The 17,527-nt window shown below is 32.0% G+C and overlaps 2 protein-coding genes across 2 annotated transcripts; one reads left to right on the forward strand and one right to left on the reverse strand.

The window, feature by feature from the left end:
• Positions 1-4,277: 4,277 nt before the first annotated feature.
• Positions 4,278-5,415, reverse strand: LOC117908895 (putative F-box protein At5g52610). Its single transcript, XM_034822726.1, has one exon. It carries the CDS (start codon positions 5,393-5,395, stop codon positions 4,337-4,339), a length of 1,059 nt encoding a protein of 352 aa, XP_034678617.1. The 5' UTR covers positions 5,396-5,415; the 3' UTR covers positions 4,278-4,336.
• A 2,245-nt stretch (positions 5,416-7,660) lies between these two features.
• Positions 7,661-9,567, forward strand: LOC117908296 (FBD-associated F-box protein At1g66320-like). The gene is made up of 3 exons (XM_034821905.1): positions 7,661-8,593; positions 8,689-8,865; positions 8,954-9,567. Exons 1-3 carry the CDS (start codon positions 7,661-7,663, stop codon positions 9,242-9,244), a joined length of 1,401 nt encoding a protein of 466 aa, XP_034677796.1. The 3' UTR covers positions 9,245-9,567.
• The last annotated feature ends 7,960 nt before the right edge of the window (positions 9,568-17,527 follow it).

The following is a 17,527-nucleotide window of genomic DNA, read 5'->3' on the forward strand; positions in this document are numbered from 1 at the left end:
TTTTTTTTGTACGTATAATGACAAAAAGAAATCGAACATCAATTTTTATTGAAGTAAATTTCTTATAAAAATCAAGCAAAAATCATTCTTAAAAAAAAATCAAATTGAATTACCTTTTTTTTGGTAAAAATAAATGTGTAAAATCTTTTTTAATCATATTTAAAAATATTTTTCTAAAAAAAATAACAAGAATTTTCTTTCCTTTTTTTTTTATAAAATTAATTTTGTAAAGATTCTTTTTCTAAACAAGTTTGTAAAGATCAAAATTTCGTTTTTTTTTAATTTTATAAAATTGTTGAGATTTTCCTTTAAAATAGGCAAAATTATTTTTGAATAAAAGTTGTGAAAAAAGTTTGGTTTTAAATATTTTTACTAGATAAATCTACAAGAATTTTTATTTTGTTGTAAAATTCCTTTTTAAAAATGAAGTTTGGATTGAAATATCTTTGGTAAGAAAATCTATGTAAAACTAAAATAAAATCTTTCTTTCATAAAAATTGTAAAGTCATTTTTTAAATAATAAATTCTTGATTGAAATATCCTTTTAAGAAAAAAAAATTTTAATAAAATTTAAGCAAATTTCCTTTTAGATAAACTTGTAAAAGAAAAAAATTTAAAAAGTAAATTAAATTTAAATTTCTTAGATAAATTTGTAAAAATCCCTTTTAGAAAAAGGCAAAATTCCTTTTTCTTTTAAATAAACTTGTAAATAAATATTATTTTTTTAATAAAAGTAAATCAAGATTCTTTCCCTTTAGTTAAAATTGTAAAAATGTAATTTTTTTTAATAAAAGTGGATAAACTTTTTCTTTTAATAAAATTAAATTAATCTTCATTGTTTCGTTTCAAAATCAACCAGAGTCTCAATGATATCCAACTCTTTCATATTTGAATTGGCAAAGGTTTCAATTTTAAAATAGGTTCTCCTACTGCAGTCAAATAAGGAAAGTCGCTCAAGCAGTCGAGTGCTTGAAGTGAGCTTTATGAGCTCTTCATCTTGAATTTCAATACTTGTGAGTGTTAAAGTTCGAAGAATTAATTAATCAATAGAATCTAAAAATGTGGTCTTACAACACTTGATTTTCCTCTGGCTCAAGTGCTATAAGACCACATTTTTAGATTCTATTGATTTAGCCGTTCTTCGAACTCTAACACTTGCAAGTATTAAAATTCAATATGAAGAGCTCAAAAAGCTCACTTCAAGCACCCAGCTGTTGGAGCGAGTTTCCTTATTTGACTGCAGTAGGAAAACCTATTTTAAAATTAAAACCTCTGCCAATTCAAATATGAAAGAGTTGGATATCATTGAGACTCTAGTTGATTTTCACATCAAATTACCTTTGCAATTCAAGCTCACTTCTCTAATTCACCCTAGATCTTACCTTTAGATCCTCCCTCCTCCGAGAAAAACGAAATTTAGTCACTCATGCTTGGAGATTTGGTCTCACAAGGCATGTTTGACTAGTGAGAAAATGAAGGAAAATAAATAATTCTATAGAGAGAAATCTGGAAAATTCTACAATTAAAAAATGTCTAAAAGTCTTCTCAAATTAGAAAATCAAGTTTCTATTTATCAGCCAAGGTCAAGTGGACACTTGGCATCATCTAAGAGGTCTCAAGAGGCTTCTTCACTAAGAACTCTGGAGTTTAGTAATAAAATGCCCATTTCGCATGAGATCCAGCATTTTCGCATGAGTCCCAACAATTTCGTATGACTGTGCGAAATGGAAAATGCATCAGCACTAATTTTACCTTCTTTGAGCATTTTGTGCGAAATTTTCGCATGGTCATGGCAAATCAATTTTTAATTTTCCCTTTGAGTTGTAGCCAAAATTACTTTCTGATCCATTTCGCATGACTGTGTGAAATTTTCGCATGACTGTGTGAAATTTTCGCATAATCATGCAAAATGGAAATACTTAATTTTTCAACCCCTTTTTGTCATTTCTTCCATTTATTTCTTTTGAATCCACCTCAACCACCTTCAAATCAGCTCCAAAGCTTGGTCCAAGTGGATTACATTACTTCTTTCATTATTTAGATCATCATCAACTTTATTTGTTTTTTTTCAATTTGATTCATCTCTTTTGTCACCAATTTATCAAAATCATACCTTGAAATAACTCCAAAACTTCATAAAACTTGTTAATAACTCTTGCAAGGGTAACAACATATTAATTGCATATTTTAGGTACAATTATTACTCAAAAGATGTGAAACTCATAAGAATTATTATCTAAAATATATTCTTTTTAAATAGTAATCATTTTTTTTTAATAAATTACCTTTTAAAAAAAGAAATAAATAATAAATGGAAAACTTTATGAAACCAAAATTATCTTATTTAAAAGACTCAAATAATTTTTTATATTTATAAATAAAATTCAAACTTTTTTAGACTAAAATATTTATTTTCAACAATAAAATCTAAGCCATTTTTTTTGTACATAGAAATCGAACATCAGTTTTTATTAAAGTAAATTTCTTATAAAAATCAAGCAAAAATCATTCTTAAAAAAAATCAAATTGAACTACCTCCTTTTTTTGGTAAAAATAAATGTGCAAAATCTTTTCTAAATCATATTTAAAAATATTTTTCTAAAAAAAAAATAACAAGAATTTTTTATTTTTTTTTATAAAATTAATTTTGTAAAGATTCTTTTTCTAAACAAGTTCGTAAAGATGAAACTTTGTTTATATATATATATATATATATATATATATATATATATATATATATATATATATATATATATATATATATATATATAATTGTTGAGATTTTCCTTTAAAATAAGCAAAATTCTTTTTGAATAAAAGTTGTGAAAAAAGTTTGGTTTGAAATATTTTTACAAGATAAATCTATAAGAATTTTCCTTTTCTTGTAAAATTCCTTTTTAAAAATGAAGTTTGGATCGAAATATCTTTGGTAAGCAAATCTATGTAAAACTAAAATAAAATCTTTCTCTTCATAAAAGTTGCAAAGTCATTTTTTAAATAATAAATTCTTGATTGAAATATCCTTTTAAGAAAAAAAAATTTAATAAAATTTAAGCAAATGTCCTTTTAGATAAACTTGTAAAAGAAAAAAAAAATTAAAAAGTAAATTAAATTTAAATTTCTTAGATAAATTTGTAAAAATCCCTTTTAGAATAAGGCAAAATTCCTTTTTTTTTTAAATAAACTTGTAAATAAATATTATTTTTTTAATAAATGTAAATCAAGATTCTTTCCCTTTATTTAAAATTGTGAAAATGTAATTTTTTTTTTTTTAATAAAATTGGATAAACTTATTATTGTTTTTTTTTTTTTTTTTATTTATGTTTTTTGTATATAAATTCCAAATCTTTGAAGATAAGCAATAATTTTGAAAAAAAAATTATAGAATTATTATCATTATTATTTTTAAGTCCTAATCAAACTGCAAAATTTTTCCTCTAAATTTTTTTAATCAATCTTTTTTTAATAAATCAAATAATAAAAATCATTTTTTGTAAATAAAAAAATGGATTGAAACATTTTTTATAAATATTTTTTACAAAATTCACTTTTTTATTAATAAAATTGAATTGCTACTTTTTTAAAATAAAAATGTAAAAGTCCTATTTATTTAATTGAAATCTTTAATAGGTAAAGTTATAAAAATATTTTTCTAAATAACTTGTAAATTTTTATCTAAATAAAAGTTGAATTGAAATATTTTGTAAATAAAATTGTAAAAGTTCGTTCTCTTTGCAAAATAAATAAAAATATTTTTTTATTGTAAACAAAACCAAATTGAAATTTTTAATAGATTCTTTTAACAACCATGAATGTAAATAAGTAAATAATTTCCTTTTTCTAAATAAGGTGTAAATATTTTTCTCAAATAAAATTTGAATTGAAATATTTTGTAAATAAAATTGTACAAATTCATTATCTTTCTAGAAAAATGAATAAAAATTATTTTTATTATAAACAAAACCAAATTGAATTTTTTAATAAATTCTATTAAGAGCAATGACGGTAAATAATTTTCTTACAAATAAAATTAAATCAAATCAATTATTGAAAAGAAATCCAAACCTTTTTCTAAATAAATAAATTGAAATTATTAATTAAAATTTTTTTTCATAAATTCCTTTGGAATTTCTTGAAAAACTCATTTTTGAAATATCTTTTTTTTTTTTCACTTAAATAAATCCATTTGCATATTTTTGTTATGTCTTTATCAAGAAGTGACACAAGTTGTCTTTCTTTTTAAAAAATAAACTAAACAAGTTTTGGTGACTCTTAACTTTCCAAAAAAATAAAAAGGAAATATCCTTCCATACTTGGAAGAAAGGTACAACATAAGTTACTTACAAGGGAGGAGGCTCTCTGTGTATGCCACCGAAAGACAAGCCACCGAAAGACAAATCACTACTTCTTCACCATCTTGTTCCCAGTTGAATTTTCTCCAAGTCCTGGTCCCCATGTTATAAAGAAAAAAATGAGTTATAGTTCCTAAAAGAATTTCATTTTTTCGCACGACAACATGGTTAATGATATCTGCAATGCTACAAAAGGGCATATAATCACTCCATTTCTTGGTCCAAAGGGACTCCTTGCTATCTTGCAAAGCCCATATATCAAATCTATATTCCTCAAGTCCATTGTCAACCACTAAACACAAACAACCTTCGAGATTGATCAAGTAAGGACGTAGAATTTTCTCCTTTGGAAGCCGAATTGTGCTAAAAATTTCCTCTCTGTTAACTACAAGGATGGAGCCGATGCCTTCTTCTGATCGGGTGAACCAGTACACTATTCCATTAATGCATACATGATTGGAAGAAAAAGAAGAATAAGGAGTGTGTGCAACCCTACCTATGGATTTCCAAGATCCAGTGATTGAAGAATATACCTCACATCCATAATGTTGCGTTCTCCCATAAAACTGAAATACTTTATATTCATTGATTCCAGGGCCAAAAGCAACACCAACCTCGCCTGGATGTTCTAATTCCCGGCTTTGTGGGAGTAATAAGACTTCTCGAGTGGCGGGGTTGCAGATACGTATGTCGTGTAGAAAGGCGTTGTAGTAATTAACGCAGCAGATCAAACCATTAAAGGAACAAATGATACCTTTAAAGTAAATTCCATCACAACCAGGCAAACTTTCAGTCATTTCTCCATCAGTTTTTCTCAGCAAATACACGTTGTGGTGCCAAGGGTCATAGGGATAGAAAACATAAGTGGGATTATGTTGAGATTGGATTAGATGCGACTCCACGAAACTAGGACGGGAGATTATACTCCGCCAGTATTGACAGACGGACTTGCATATCAAAAGGGATTTAACTGGAAGCCTTAAGAGAATGTTGGTGAGGATTTCTTCCACTTCAAACACATTCTCATTGTGGGTTACCCACATCAATGCATTGCCATAATCATCCATTCTACCTCTTTTATATCAAGAATGAAAGAGATGATGAATGTTCCAATAGACCTGCCCTATAAGGAATTCACCAAGTAGAATCAATAGAATGGGGTATTTAAGAGAAGAATCCAATAGACCTACTTTCACTATATAATTCAAGACCAAAAGAAACTCCAATTCAATTTGAACTTAACTTCTTGGATACCATATTTATGGATATTGCTTTCAATATTAGCTATATCATTTAATAAAGGAAGTAATTATTTACATTGGTTATCAAAGGATAACAAAATTAAATTTTAAAACTTCCATAAATTCGCTAATAAATTTTAAAATTTTTTTAAAATAATTAAATATAAATCACTTGAGAAAGATATATTTTTTATTTAACAAAATTAACCCATTATTGAAAAAATATTTAACAAATTATAAGGTATTTAAATAAAATTTATAACTGCTATAACTTAAAAAGTATTTTTCTTCAAGAAAAATAAGGTTGTTTGATAAAATTTAAAAAACACTTTCAAAATTTTAAAACATTAATTATTGTTTTTCTATTGAATACATATTTTCAAACACTCTCTGATCATTTACAATACCGAAATCATAGTAATAAGAATGAAAAAAATAAAGAAATAAAATACAAGGAATAAATAGGTTATACCTCAGGTAAAAAATTCTTCCAATTCTTTTCCGGATCCTTGTTTTTCTTGTGGCAGCCTCTCCCAAAAAATAAAAATCCTTCCTCCCCACCAACAGAGGAAAAAAAAAAATCAAATAAAATAACAATAGAATCTCCAAAAAAATCTCTCCTTCCTTTCTCCGTTTGGTGCTTGTCAAAAAAGGAAAAAAAAATGGAAAATTGGTAATACTTTTTCAAATATTTGAAATCTTATCTCATTTACTAATGGGTTATTTTAGTGGGATATAGAGGAATTCTCTGTTTGAATTGAAATCAATATTTTTTTTTTTATCCTTTTAACTTCTTTTTATTTTTATCTTAAAATTTTCAAATTTATTTTATTTTTATATTTTGTTAAGGACTAAGATAGAAAGTTTGAGGAGAAACAAACATTTTATGTAATTTGAATTTATTTTAAATGTTATTTTTATATTTGATAAAATAATTTAAAAATATATCATTTTTAACTAATTTTAATAAAATTTTATTTTCTTTCGTATTAACTTCAGTGTTTAATTGATTGTACATGATATACGTTGGAATGTTTTCTCTCTGCCATTTTTTCTTTCTCAATACCCAAAAAATAAAATAACCAAATGTAAAATCCTCAAAATACCCTAATTTAAAATAGTGTTACTATTAAGATAATAATTAAATTCCACATATCTTAACAATATAATCTTAGAAATAGATAATATAATAGATTAATTAGCAATAATAATAACAAGCCGGCATTAAGAATAGTATTATTATTGATAATAATAAATTACTTAAAGTAAAAGTAGGACTAAGTAGTTAATTAATCAGTTCTTAACTAGTAAAAGGACCTATTTGTAATTTAATTAATTAATACATATTTTAGGTTAAAAATTTTAATTTTTGTTTTTGGAGGGAAAAAGGGAGTTCTTGGAATTCAAGAAAACGAGAGAAAGGAAAAAGTGACAGGCAAATGCATAGAGTCCACCATTTGAGGAAGTGCTTGGAAGTCAAGAAAAGGAAAGAAAGTGACAAGCGAATTCACAGAGGCTTTCATTTGAGGTTAGTGTACTTCAAATCTTGAAATCATGAAGATTAATTAGGGTTTTTAGTTAAACAAATTGAACATTGGAATATACTTGGGTTCCTAGTAGTGTTTGGATGCTAAGAAAATTTGATCAAACTCAATCAGGGGAAAACAGCCATTGTTCTATAATACAATGATTTTAGTACAACTTCAACAATACAAATATTGCCCATTGAAAACAATGATTTTAGCTTCGACTGCAATTTTTGGAAAAACCCAAAAGCAAGAAGCTATTCCAAACGAAGCCTTCGTATGGCAAAACAAATTTTAATCTCTACTATCCAAAAGGCTTATCACTGGACTGGAATTTATTTAGCTTCAAATTGGCACCTCCAATTTGGTTTCTGCTTTCCTTGACAATCAACTACACACAAGCTTCTTAAATTGATTAGAGAATCTTAAACCCAAAAGCAACAAGCTATTCCAAAAGCAACAACAATTTTTATTGACAGACCCTGATGATTTGATCTTTTTTTCATTTCTTGCTTTAAGTAGCATAGTTTTTTGGTCATTCATGGCTGAGATTGAGAAGAATCCCAAGAAGATGACCAACATGTTTGAGAGACTAGATGAAAGAGATCTCCACAATATACTGAATGAACTACCAATGAAAGATGCCATTAGAGCTGGGTTCTTATCCCGTAAATGGAGAAATCAATGGAAATACCTGGCCAATGTGGTTTTCAAGCAATCTACAGGAAAAGAAATCGAATCTCTTACCCACTTTATCTCCCTTCACCGGGGAAATAAGATAAAGAAGTTCCATGTAGAATTCAAGTATAGGCCTAACAAGGAAGATCAAGTGAATGAATGGATGAGTTTTGCTATTAAGAAGGAGGTTGAAGATCTGAAACTTGACTTTGATATGAAAGGGGACAATGATCCATTGTACATACTACCCCCATTCATTTTCAACTGTGAATCATTGGTTTCTTTGTCGCTCAAGGGTTGTGTGTTGGAGTTACCAGATTATATCTATCTTCCCAATCTTCATACTCTTTCTCTCACACGTATGGAAATTGGAAGTAGAAATGGGAGGACAATCAGAAAGATCACTTCAAGGGCTCCACTGCTGGAACGAATGAGCTTGGTTAACTGCAGTAGGTTCCGCAATTTCAATATTGATGCCTCTGAAAGTCCAAACTTGAAAGAGCTGGCTATCATAGAGACCAAGGTTGATCTTGCTAGATCCACTGGAATGGATATCTGTGCACCAAGTGTTGAAAAATTGGTCTTCTTATATGCTTCACCCAGGAGAGCATATCATGTAAAGGATGTATCAAACTGCCTTGAGTTTACCTTTGCTCTATCCGACCAGCCCCATGAGTATTTGTGGAAGGAAGTGGGAGAGGAGTTGTTGTCGTTGAGATATCATGTTGTATTACTCAATCTTCTTCCACATTTTCAACACGTCAGAGTTCTCAGAATCTGCAATTGGTGTGTTCAGGTATCAGCTTCTTTCAAAACATTTTATCATAGCTTTTTCTGCAGAATTTCCCGTACCATACAAACTTTCATTCACAAACTATATGTTTTCTGCAGAGTCTTTATAAAGCTGAGGTCTATGATAAGACGAGGAGCAGGGTATCCCTCTCTTGTACCAACCTGGAAATAAATACATCATTTCAGAGGTGGGAACTACCGGGAGTCACCTACATGCTCAAAGCTTGCTCTGCCATCGAGGATCTGTGCTTTGTTATGGCCCCAAAACAGAGTCAGGTAACAGTGAAGGAGCGAAGGTAACATATATATTGTAACTCATCTGTATTGCAATTCTAAAGATATTTCTTGGCTTGTGAACATTCAGATCCCCCAACTGTTTCTGAAGCCAGATGATTTTGAAGAAAGAATATATTGGAGAAACGAAGCGAAGTCTTTGGTGATGGCCCACTTGCAGAACCTCAAAATTATGACATTCAAATTGCCTGGAGAGCGTTATCACAGTTGGAAACTTTGGCCTCTGGACTTACGCACCTTCTTTATGGGAAGAGAGAATGGAGTTGAACTACTGGCAGCTCTTAAGCACAGCTCCAACAATCAATTACGCGTTGTTTTGTCCACTGATAAACAGCATCGACGTTTTCTTATTAGGCAGTAAAGGGTTAATCCTAGATCCTTATAGAACAATTCTGGAGCAAGGTTGCAGTCAGCAACACAGTTATTTCATCCATTGAAGACAATTTTGAAAGAACAAAATCTCGAACGTCCAGAGTAAAATCTTCATCCAAAAGGATACTTGTGTGATTTGATATCAAAATGCAGAATTTGAATGCCACACCCCTAATGTAAGTATTTGATCCCACACCCTACACTAAGTGCAATCATACATAGGGGTCTCATTTTGATCCTTTTATGTAAAATCGAACAAATCCTACCATACTAAGACAATGAACCGTTGTGCCCAAGCCTGAAGATATATGTCAGATAATGCTTCTTCTTCTTTTCTTTTCTTTTCCTTTTTTTTTTTTCCAAAAACATGGTTGACTTGACAACCATTCCATGGACTGTTTAAGAATATGAATTTTTGGTTTTCTAGTTAGTCCAATAATAGGATTCTTGGGTTATGTTTGGTTTCCGGAAAATATTAAGAAAAAAAAAATGTTAAGGAAAATGATTTTCTCATGTTTGATTGTCCTATGAAAAATATCAAAGAAAATCAAATATAATTAAAACTAGTTAGGAATTTATGCATTTTCACTTTTGCTTTCCTCTTACTTTTCATCTCTATTTTCTTTTCCTTGCATTTTCCCTCAAATTTTCCAGGAACCAAACATATTCTTGGAGTTTTTGATCCTAATGAACACTAGATATAAAGGGTTCATCCTAAAAAAATGTTGTTCTCTAAAACAGCAAATAGTCCAAAGTGAAGAGCCTACCTCAGTGGAAGTGACTAGTTTGTAGAATTCAGGAAGTACCATAATTTCCAAGATTCTTGCGTTATTAACCATTGTCTTGCATATAATTCTTAGAATGTGTGATATTATAATTGACAATACAGTAAGTTAAAAAACGTCATGGTTAGTTTTAAGGATTCCAAATGGAGGTACAAGTCTGATATAATTCTATTTTTCCAAGGCACTTGAACACATCAACATCTATGAAAGTAAAAATACAAGTATAGACAGACGGCAAGACTCTCTTTTTGCGGCAGATGCAGGGAGAGGTGTTGCAGGGTAGCACTCTGCTGCTAAAGCAAAACAGCAGCATGCCATGGGAGAAGTTCAGCACAAGTCATAAGGCAGCAGGAGCTAGTCGTAAGCAATGATTGGCATCTTGGCAGTTGACCACCAAGCACGAGCACTATTGGTGCAAGTGAAGCAATGGATGAGCCATGTGTTCAGCAGAAACAGTAAGGTGTTCAGGTGCTGCAATGCAGCATTGCTGAAAGCAAGACCCAGTCATCAGGGATTGAGACAATTGGTTCCATCTTAGAGCACTCATGTAACTACCTCTACTGCCTTGTTGGCATGGCTGATCAGGAGGTCTAAACCTAGTTGTGGAATTTGTAACTACCCAAGGCTGCCTAGAATTAGTCAAGGCATTATTCTGCCCTTACTCTTATCGGGTTGCTGGTGGTCTTATGGAACCCAAGGCCAATTTCCTTCTAACATTGTTATGGAAGCCTAAACCGTAATTTAGTTTAGCCTAGCAGTGTTTTTGAATTGGATTGGATTGGATGCTCAATTTATGAATCATTGACAGTTCCTAAAAAGTGGGAATCCATTCATCCAAGGCTCCTAAGTGTTAGATAGCCTAACTCTACAATCCACGATGCCTTCATGGAGAAAATGGGTACACAACCCAAGTACATAGATAGTATGCATGTCACAACAGTATGTCAAGAAACAAGACTATATGAGAAAAACAAATACATAAAAAGCCATCCTTTCCTCTGCTGCCAGTGATCTCTACTTAAAGGGTCTTTCTATCAGCACTAACTTCTACCAACCAAACCGACACCCATTTAGACAGAATGGTAATGAGGAACAGAATGACTACTCTACGATCATCAATCACAGAGACAGGCCATAGTCTCTATAAATGCATTCTGAAATTATGGCTACCCAATGGGGACTAAAAACTGGTACATTGTAGGTCAAGCTACAAGGAGTGGAGATGTTTGGCAAAATTATGAATCAACCAGGCAGCAAAGGAGCTAAAGAGGATTCCCAATTCAACCCAAGATCAGTTCCTATAATGTAGCATATTAACTTAGCAAGTCTAATTCATGAAAACTTCAGGGTTAGTAGGCAGAGGTTCATACAAAACCAAACTCCGAATTAATGTAGAAAACTATGTGGTTTTGTAAGTAACTGCCTACTTCAATTCCCCAATTTAATGAAAAAGTGATGTTGAAAGCCATAGCCTGATGGGATTTTCAATAAATAAAAAAATGCTTATTTTACATGAGGTCTGATCTTTGTCGATTCATCTCAAAAATCATGAAATTATATATAAAAAACGACAAATATTCCAAAGAAATTGCAAGGAAAAGCAGTATGGAAACCCTAATTACATCAACAATTACATAATTCTTAACGGTAGGTTAAAATGAATATCGTTTAAAAGCTCTCACACTTCGAGGCTTCAAACTCTGCGTTTCTTCAGCACATATACCGTTCTCTCGTAACTAGCTACCATCCATCGATTCAAATCAACTTCGAGTTTCAAAACATCATCCACACTCATAAAAATCAATCAAGAACTCCAATTAATTTTCAGAAATGAAAAATTACGACATAATTAAATTAATCCATCAACGCAATTTAATCATATTGCAGAGATTGAAAACGCATGTTATATACAAACTATTCACTAAACAACTGAACTTAGAAAATTTTTCTAAAAACCTTCCTGTTATTCAAACAACAATACCAATCCAAAGCCTAGCATGTGATATCCCACATCGGATAAGGGGGAAATTTCCTAGCGCTATATATGTAGAGGTTTCTCTTAACCAAGTAGACTCGTTTTAAAGACGTGAGGGCCCCCTTTGGGCCCAAAGCGGACAATATCTACACGGTTGAGAGCGAGTCGTTACAAATAGTATCAGAGCCGATCCCTGACCCCGATGTGGGGGTTTGTTTGGCTCCATAAGGGGTGTTTGTCTGTTTGACCTCCCAATCCCATGGGACACAACGAGGACGTTGTGTCTACATGAGGGGGTGTTTGTGATGTTCCACGGAGAAAGATCCTGACGTTATATATGTAGAGACTCCTCTTAACCAAGTAGATGCGTTTTAAAGCCGTGAGGACCCCCTTAGGCCCAAAGCGGATAATATCTACATGATTGGATGCGGGTCGTTTCACAGTTATCAAATATTTAACCAATAATCTTACTAATCATAGCTTGGGAAGTTAAAGGTAAACTCACCTGAGGTTGGTATCATCTAATTCTTCACTTTTTTAGTTTCTCCAATTTTCTTGCTTTCCAAACACCTTTTTTTCCCTCCTATGCAGAAGCAAACAAAGGGAATTTGTATATATATAAAAGTGAAATTTTTAAAATTTTAAATTATTTAATTTTTATATGAAGTGTTATAATAAATGAGATGAGTTTGAAACAGTATAGAAAATAATTTATTGATTTTAAATTTATTTATTATTATTATTATTATTTCTTTTAATGACTTTTTTTTTTTTTGAAAATCAAACATAGCTTTAAATGAAAATCAAACATAGCTTTAAATTTTGAAAAAATAATCTTATTAATATATCAATTTAAAAAAATTTATTATACCTAAAATACATTTTATTTTCGTCTCCCATATTAATTTATTAACCCAAAAAGGATTTAATGTGTTTAAATGTGATTGTTTTTGCGTGTTTAAGTGTTTCTTATTTTCATAATTTAAATCATTAAATTTGATTCTTAAAAGTTAGTTTCTTTATTTTAAATTTATAAAATTATAAATTTAAATTTTTTTAAAAAATGAATAGATTTTATTTTAAATTTGTTAAATTTAATTCATTAAATGTTTCAAAAGTAGAGAAATTATTTTCACAATTTTAAATTCTTTAAAAAACATAAAAAAAAGTTATGCGACTGTCTAGTACCAAACATTCTTAAGAATGTCCGAACGTACAATTCTAAATGTTATTAAAAAGTAGTTTCAAAAGCCATAAAGATGTTGAAAATACAATGTTGGATAGTTCTAATCCATCCAATCTTACAACTCTAACTCTAAACATCTTTCACAAAACCCTGTTTTTTCAACTTTAAAAATGCACAAAAAAGTGTAAAAAAAAAAAAAGTTGCTAGCAGTTATTTTTAATCTAAACTACAAGATGCCACCAACATTCTCAGGCTCTGACACTGCACCTACGAGAAGCCCCAGATCTTGTATTCATTATCAGTGGAATTTTCCACTGTTGTGTTAGAAGGATTCAAGAAAGATGCAGCTAACATACCGTTCATACACTTCTTCCTTATAATTTGGCAGAAGAGATAAGAGTCAGAATCAAGAACGTCACTACTGCCTAGCAAATGCTTAAAGAAGGGCTCATAACTCAAACCAATATCCACCAGGTTAAGATAAAAAGAAGAACCAAAGGATGTCCAGTTTCAGCAGAAGGCAAGCTGAAGAAAAAGGATATCGCCTCCAACCAATCCAAGCGTCCACCTACTGCAATAATTGTGCTGCATCTGACGGTTATTGATGTATAACTGTAGACACTCTCTGGATCCCAGAGGCATATTATATCAGAACCAGCTAATCTAGATAATGATTTATTTAAACCTTCTCTGTCACTACATTTCATTGTAGAATTTGCTACACAAGATCAAACGAAGCTCTTGTTCTGGAGCACTCGTAATAGAACTTCATGGTTTTCCTTCACCATGGGCAAACCAAAGAAATTTGGCACCCTTAATTCCTCCAATATTTGAAACAGATGGCAACTCAAACTTCTGAATTTTCAGTTTTAGACTATGCCATGAGCCAGGTAATTCACTCTGCAATGAACCTTTGATACTCTCCACTCTATCCAGATTAATTAAAATTTCCGCTGAATCACATTCCACAAGGATTGACATCTGTGTGACAGAAGCTGCTTCACTAACATTGACTAGATCACAGGCTGCACATAATAATCTATTTGTCACTCGATTTATAAGATGATGCAAATCATTGTACTGAGAACTGCCCAGATTGACAGTAATAGGTGATAGACGGAGGTGGAGGAAAACGCGGAACTCCGAATCATTTCTTGTCGTGTGCACAAATTTAAATCTCTCAGATCTTTCACAGTATTCACAGAAGCAAACTCATGCACAGTATTCACAGAAGCAAACTCATGACTTTTTCTCTCGAATTTATTTCTGGTCCTTGAATCCTCTGAAGTAACTAACAACTTGGCTTTCTTTGCTATCCAAGGACCGACCACAGGTCTCTCCTACCAAAGCATGCTAATGATTGAAAAACTACTTGTTCTGTTAATGGCAGATAGAATTCTATGAGCAGAAAATCTGTGCCTCTGCACATCTTATAAATCAGCCCAGAGAAAAGAGAGATCGCATGTGTCTCACTCTTCCTGTTAGACCTTGAAAACTCCTCAAAACCGAATCTAAGAACCTCAGAATCCACCAGAAACTCAGAAAATGTCCTCTGCCAATTCCTCTGTGTCTTTGCTCTGTTCTGTCCTTCAGCTCTCAAACTCCTCCATATGACCAGAATGCGCTCATATATACATTCTCGTACTTCTAATTCGCTATTTAAACAATCTAACGACCAAGAAGCTCAATAACCCAAGAGGATTACATCAACAACATCACCCTTAGATGAGACCCAGATCATACAGTAGAACACACTGACCAAGGCGAATACCCAGTAGATGTGCAAACTGTCGTGCAGCAAGGGAGGGGTGCCAGAAAAAATAGGAAAAGATGCAAATAGGAACAGAGAAACAGAAAACTCCAGAAAAAAAAAAAAAAAAAAAGGAAAGATAGGCAGAAAGTAAATCATCAAACAAAGCCACATTCCATAACTTCATCAATGGGCTTAAAAATAGGCGTCAATAGCAGAGAGCAATGGCTTGATTTTACAAACATCCAACTCAAGAATAATAAGCCACTCATCAATCGAAGGGAGCAGTTATAAAATCAAAACAAAGTATGTAAAGAAAAAGAACTCAGATTCAGCATAACAACCAAGTGGGCATTGACGTTCACATCAAGTAGCAAAAATGAATCTTTCAGAAACAGCCATGGAATGAGGAGAAATCGAAATTAAACGGTGATATAGTAAATATCTAGAAACATACCTGCATGATCTCCTCTCCAATTGCTTGGCTTCGGGCCACTGCACCTTTCTTAGACCGAGAAATCTTTTCCAAGACTTGAATCTGTCCACCTATCTCCCTGTTCTTCCTCTCTCTCTCTCCCCCCTCCCCCCCTTCTCAATGCGTGCTCCCAGTCCCTCCTTTTCTGAAAACCTCCCTCTTTTCCTCTTTTTCTCTTTTTCTTTCCTTTTTCTTTTTTCTTGTTCTCTCTGCTTTTCCTTTTTCTCGCCGATCCCCCCATGGAAATAATATATGTGCTGTCCCTCTAAAAATAAAATCTCCCCTTTTTCAAAATTCTGGTGATAAGCCAAGAAATATGAGTTAGAAAACTTATAATATAATAAAATAAAATAAAAATAATAAAGAAAGCCATACAAGTCACACGAGTTATGCAAGCCATGCAATCATGCAAGTCATTTAAAGAATGAGTCTAAAAGTGCCTAAGTAACCTAGAGGGAACTAAGTGAAATCTAACCTAAAACGCACCTAAACAAGGCCTAATCTAAACTCGAAAGGCGGTCAAGGTCACAATAAGGGGTCAGGCAAATCCCTCAACTAAAACCTCCAAGGTAGCTCAAAAAAAGAGAAGCTACATGAGTAGTAATGGGCCATCAAAGAACTGCTGTAGAGCACTGGAAATGAACTTAAAAGACATGTGCTAAAAGGACAAAATGGAGGGTCTATAGAGTGTTTGTGTGTGTGCAGGTGCGCTTACAAGATTTTATTTTAGGCAAGTGAAATAAATATCACAAAAAAAGGCCACATAAAAAAGGTCATCCCAATGCACAAATGAGATATACAAAGGCTGCTAAAGGGCAAGAACATAAAAAGCCACACTAACAAAACCCCATACAATCAACAAAATGTAGCAAGGATAAGAAGTCCACTTCCAAGCAAAATATAGATCAAAGAAAAGGATTCCAATAATTGAGTAGTTTGCAAAATGATTAAGGTCATGGAAACAACAATATTTGCCCAAGTGAGGTAGACTTATTCGGTATTCGCAGTACTATTTCGAGTTTGTTGGTTTACTTCATGTCCACTTTCATAACTCCAACCTCAATTTGCCTAAAGGTTAGACCTATAAAGAAAGGCCCAATAGGATGGAGGCAAAAGGAAGGTAGACTTTCCCATTTTGTGAAGTACTCTTTGGTGTGTACTCCTTGAAAGGCAAGTCATTTGGGTATTGAAAAACTTCGCAGCTCAAAACAGCACTTTACAGAGTGAGTGGTTGTGGTTTATTGAGGAGGAAGATAGACTTTAAATAAAATTGGTTGCTAATAAATATGGGGATGGAAAGGGGAATGGTGTAAGGATTTATGGGGGGTATTCAGAGTGAAGTGAGTGAAAACCAATTAAAAAGAACTAGGATACTTTTCAGGGGTGGGTAGGAGGGCTGTTTCTGGCTTGATGTTTGATGTGAGGAGTCAAGTTTGAAGGGTCAGTTTTTCTCATCTCTTCATGCCTTAGAAGTGAACAAGAAAGCATAGGAAGAGATTATTAATGCAAGGAGGTGAGTAAGAACATTGGGATATGAATTTTATCAGAAGATTCTAGGATTAGGAAATGGAAGAGCTGAGGAATTTCTAACCTAAAGCATGTCACTGTAGAGATAACTAGTACACTGATTGAAGTACGCCAAAGAAATGTTCTTTTGTTTCTTCTTTTACCATTTCACTTCCCCCCAGGGACTTATTTTGGATTTCCCATTTTTGCTAGGTCCCATTTTAAACCTGCAAAGAAGTCAAATGCTTCGTAAACAGAAGACAAACAGGAAAGGACGAGAGAGAATTTTATTCAACCATTTTATTTTTCTTATTGAAAGTGGTTTATTCATGTAAAATGAAAAATATGTACAAAACATTGAGATCGGCCATACAATTTCACCAGGAAACATGAGAACATGAAGTGGGTTAAATTCCTGTGTCTTAAATTTCTTGATAATCTATCAAACACTTAGTTCACCTTCATTTACTAGAACTCTCTGTTTTCTTTGTAGGCCGATGAAGTAACACCAGTCAAAAGGCTCAAATTTGTCTCAGAAATCACCTTAGTTGGGTGGTAGTTGCACTGAACCATGTTATAAGTGTGGCTCTCAATT

Source organism: Vitis riparia, chromosome 19 (genome assembly GCF_004353265.1).
Source record: "Vitis riparia cultivar Riparia Gloire de Montpellier isolate 1030 chromosome 19, EGFV_Vit.rip_1.0, whole genome shotgun sequence".
NCBI lineage: Eukaryota > Viridiplantae > Streptophyta > Magnoliopsida > Vitales > Vitaceae > Vitis > Vitis riparia.